The sequence below is a fragment of the Geospiza fortis genome, unplaced genomic scaffold (assembly GCF_000277835.1).
Source record: "Geospiza fortis unplaced genomic scaffold, GeoFor_1.0 scaffold185, whole genome shotgun sequence".
In the NCBI taxonomy this organism is placed as follows: domain Eukaryota; kingdom Metazoa; phylum Chordata; class Aves; order Passeriformes; family Thraupidae; genus Geospiza; species Geospiza fortis.
Window position 1 is genome coordinate 496892 of NW_005054469.1, and position 4236 is coordinate 501127.

Here is a 4236-nt window from a genome sequence, read left to right on the forward strand (position 1 = left end):
CAGGCTGCTCCAAGCTAAACAGAAATGTCAGAAGGTTTGGTCAAGGTGATCTGCATGGTAATAAATACACCTTGTAACATTTTATTATAAAATGTAGCAATCACTCTAAAATGAGTGTTACAAAGAAGAAATTGTTCAGAAGAAATACAGAGCAGGGATAAAAGGTGGTGTGTCTTCATTCCCTCTGGGAACTCTGACTAGGCACTGCCCTACTGGTTACACAATGTTTGTATCCTGCACATAACAGTGTGAAGCTGTGCAGAAATTACAAATCTCTGTATATCCCAAGGGGGAACCTAAGAAGGAATTCTTTCCCATGTAGTTATTATTGAGAAAGGGATATGGACATGGAGTTAATGGCAGCACTACTAATGAGTTCTAAGAAAGGAGACATTTAGGTGCATGTGTGCTGTACTGCAAATCTTACCAAATCTCACATTTAAGAGCAGACAGATGTAAAGAAGCCTCTTTCCTTAGGTCAAGGTTTCACAGTAGGAAACAGAAAATCTTCAAGCTTATTACTACAAAACATCTAATCCATTACTCTGTGCTCTAACAGCACTTCCAAAGGTTCATCCAGTTTGTAACCATGCAATTACAAAAGTACTTTCTTTTGTAAAAGTTATACAAGGAACAGGAATATCTTACAGGAGATTATGCAGTATTTACAAGTTAAATATTTTCTGTCCCTTCATCAGAGAAAATCCTGACAACACCAAGCTGAATAAAGTATGACAGAAAGATGTCAGGACCTCAGAGGTTTCAACAATCACACCATGCACTCAGTCTTTCTCTAAACCTTTTAAATTATATTTGGATAGTGGGATTCTGTGTTTTAAATAACACAACAAGAGATTGATTCAGAAGGACACACTCTACAGAACAATTTACAGCACTTTAGATACATCAGTTCAGGCACTTGATCCCTCCATCCCAAAAAGCTTACCATCTCTGAATAACTTAATTCACACTCATTGGAATTTCTTCTACAGAAAATCAGAAATATACCACTTTGAATTGGTTCTGAACTGCCACTATGAAAATGTATGCTGCACAGGGGTAAACTGGACAAGCAAACTATCCCCACTCTTCTTTCATAGTGAAAGAACTCCCTAATGCCACTTTCACTAACCTCACAGCTCCTGAATTTTTCCTGTTTGGTCATGTGCCAAGCATTTTTGGCAGAAAACATTAGGCTAGCTTAGATCATGCTATAGAAACAGCCTCTTTCATAGGTTTCTTTAAGCAGGTTCTTAGGCTAAGCAGTATCTGGAAGATTCCCCAATACGCTACATGTCAATGAGAACCAAGATGAAAATCATGGATCTTTACAATTAAAAATCACTTACTGGAATCCTGACACTTCCTAGGAATGCCAAAATATGGCTAATCTCTTCTCATTTGACTCTAAGTATTCCCAGCTTTGGCAGGAATATATTTCAGTCCCAAAACAATGTGTCATGCCAACCCCAGCCAGAAAGGCAAGACATGAAATCCTCCATTCCATCACCTTCAATGCACATGAACTTTATCATCCTGACCTTGGCACACCCTGTGTGTATAGAAGCATCCACCACAGCAAGCCCAAAGCACAACCCATCATATCCCACTAGTATAGACTGTTTCCAGGGTAAAAAAAATTTGCCATAATAAAATGTGCATTCAAAATCCAGAAGGGGGAAAAGAGGAAATGAAAATATTTATCAGGTAACCCAAGCGCACAACATTTGCACAATAAACTGCCTGCCTTGGTTCCAAAGACAGCTCATCTCTCACCTCGAGATCTGAGCTACCCTGCCTTTAAAAGCATCTGCTAGTCTTGCACAGTCCTCAAAAGATTTAGTCTTGCCCTTGGGGGGAAGGGGATATAGTTCCTTTTGCACTCAGTATTTTTAAAATAATAGCATCATAAACTAGGTCATAAAGTCACAGCATAATATCCAAGTGCTCTTCCTTACAATAATTCTACAGAACAGTGATGATACAAGTAAAGCAATCCCAAGTGCTTGTTCCTGTAGCTGACTTCAATAATACTTCTGGAACACCAAAAAAACACATTTCACACTCATTTCACATCCTAATGTACCTCATTTTCTCCTGACAGCTAAAGAAATGAGCAGTTAACAGCTATTGAACATAAAGTTCCTATTCTTTAGTAAACCTCTCCACAATTACTCTGTTCTTTATCCATTAAAGAAAACTATTTAAAATGCAAAATTTGCCTGTTGATGGTTTGATTTCAAGGTGGCTTTTTTTGATCTATGAACTTTTTTTGCACATGACAGAACACTGAAATCCTCTCTGTTTAAACTGGAATACTGCACCACCCAGCTACAGGCTACTTGGCTAAGTTTGCAGAACACTACAGTCAGGAAAGTAACATGTGTAAATCTAATACTTTAATCTTTTTTAACTACATAAATGCTGGTTTAATACTTTTGCAAATACTGACCACTAGTTGGCAAAGGGCAGCAAATTCGGCCACAGGTATGACAACTGATGATAGCAGTCAATAAATATGAATAAATTATTCAAGTTCTCTACCTGTCAATTTAAACTGCTAATGAAAATAAGGTGGTTTTAAGAGCAGTAAACTCTGACACATTTCTTGGATTCTTTCCAAAGTGAGGCAATAATATTTGGAGTTATTCTGTGTTTAATACTTACCTCTTCCATTTAAGTTTTAGGGACTGCCTGTTTTCATTTTGTTGTAAATATTATTAAATTTATCTTTAAAATAAGAGGAAGTTACTAAACGCTGCACATTTCCACAAAGCCACAAAGGCAGTAAAATAGGGTATTTTTTCTATAGTTATTAAAAACTGTTGCTTTTTGTTAAAGGTAGAGAGAGGCAAAGGCAGTAGATTTCCATTTAATCTTGATGGTTTTGGGTATTTTTCAAAAGGCTACAGTAACAAACAAAAGAATTAAACATGACAACTGGAAATAATCAGACAGACAGAAACTATCACAAAATGATGTTGCCATCTACATCTAATACTTCCTTCCACTCAGTGCATAAGAAGTTTCAAGATGAGAGAACAAAGCTTATCTTCTTTTTAAAGACACACTATCACTGGTATGCAAAACAGCACCAGCCTTCCTGGGTGAGATAAAACCTTCAAATATTGCATATATGCAGCAGAGATGAAAGACCAAAGGAAAGTCAAGCAGAACAAAGAAATTACCAAGGTGGAATTCTGCCAGCAGAGAGTTTCCCCTTCTGCCCTTCACACAACAATCTATTTGCAACCGAAACTGGATTCTTGATTCCTAAAAAAGAAAAATTAGCAAAAAATGGGAACAAAACATTAAAATATTTTCACTCGTAGCACTATAGAGTTCATTTTGGCAGTGGATTCCTTTAATTTCTCAGATTCTTTTAATTTCCAAGGGTTTATCAAGTAATTAAGAGACACCTTATGTTTCAATGTAGTAACAACATTTTCAGTTTTCCCTTCACATGCTGTTGCTAGTGACAAATCCTTCCAGTCAACACCTCCTCCACTTTTCTTTAAAAGAAAGAACAAACCATATTGAACTAGGAGGAGTGATCTCCTACCACAGAAATCTCATGTAAAATCTATTGTATCTAAGTGTCAAAGATGTTTATAAGCATTAATTTTTCCAGGTGGAATTTTCATTTGGATCTATCTGGCCAGAACAGAAACCACAGGACTCAGGTTTAGCTGTCTCTCACTCTCAATTTCCTCCTTCCCCATGGTTGGAAGGATACATTTTGTAACAAACAAGGCTTGAAACACTTAATTTTACTATTTATTTTAGATTTATATCTACATGAGGAAGCTATTACCACAGTTTAGAACCATTCTAGGATAAAGAACAAAACTTGAAATCTTGTCAGAAAAGCTATTCAATAGTAACAGCTAAGGCTGTTCATATACTTAAAATGAAGCCTCAACAATCCCTGTTTGGGGCTTTATATCTATGTTTGTTTTACACTGAAAGCTAAAACTAGAAAAAAGAGAGAAACACATTAGTTCTCATATTAAACAAGTCCCATATGCAAATAAATTGCCTGAGCAAAAAAACAAATAAAAAGCCTAATTTAAATACTTGTAATACTTTTTAACAACTTAATTTTATTACAAAATTATCATTCTTCAAATTTATCTTAGCAAACTGAGTCCCACTGTGAATAGTGTGTGGTATCACACAATTGTGCTACGTCAAAGGATTATCAGTGAACTAATAAGACAACGTGTTCCACAAAGA

The 4236-nt window shown here is 36.1% G+C and overlaps 1 protein-coding gene across 5 annotated transcripts in view; it reads right to left on the reverse strand.

Annotated features, from left to right (window-relative positions):
• The window catches only part of TASP1 (taspase 1), a 76080-nt gene that overhangs the window by 60495 nt on the left and 11349 nt on the right, over positions 1-4236 (reverse strand). For all 5 annotated transcript variants that reach the window (XR_004082460.1, XM_005428045.2, XM_005428043.2 and 2 more), the window contains exon 5: positions 3189-3273. Coding sequence is in view for 4 of the 5 variants with exons in the window: in XM_005428045.2 (XP_005428102.1) it covers positions 3189-3273 (85 nt within the window). In the remaining variant the exon portion in view is untranslated. The remainder of the gene's footprint in view (positions 1-3188; positions 3274-4236) is intronic.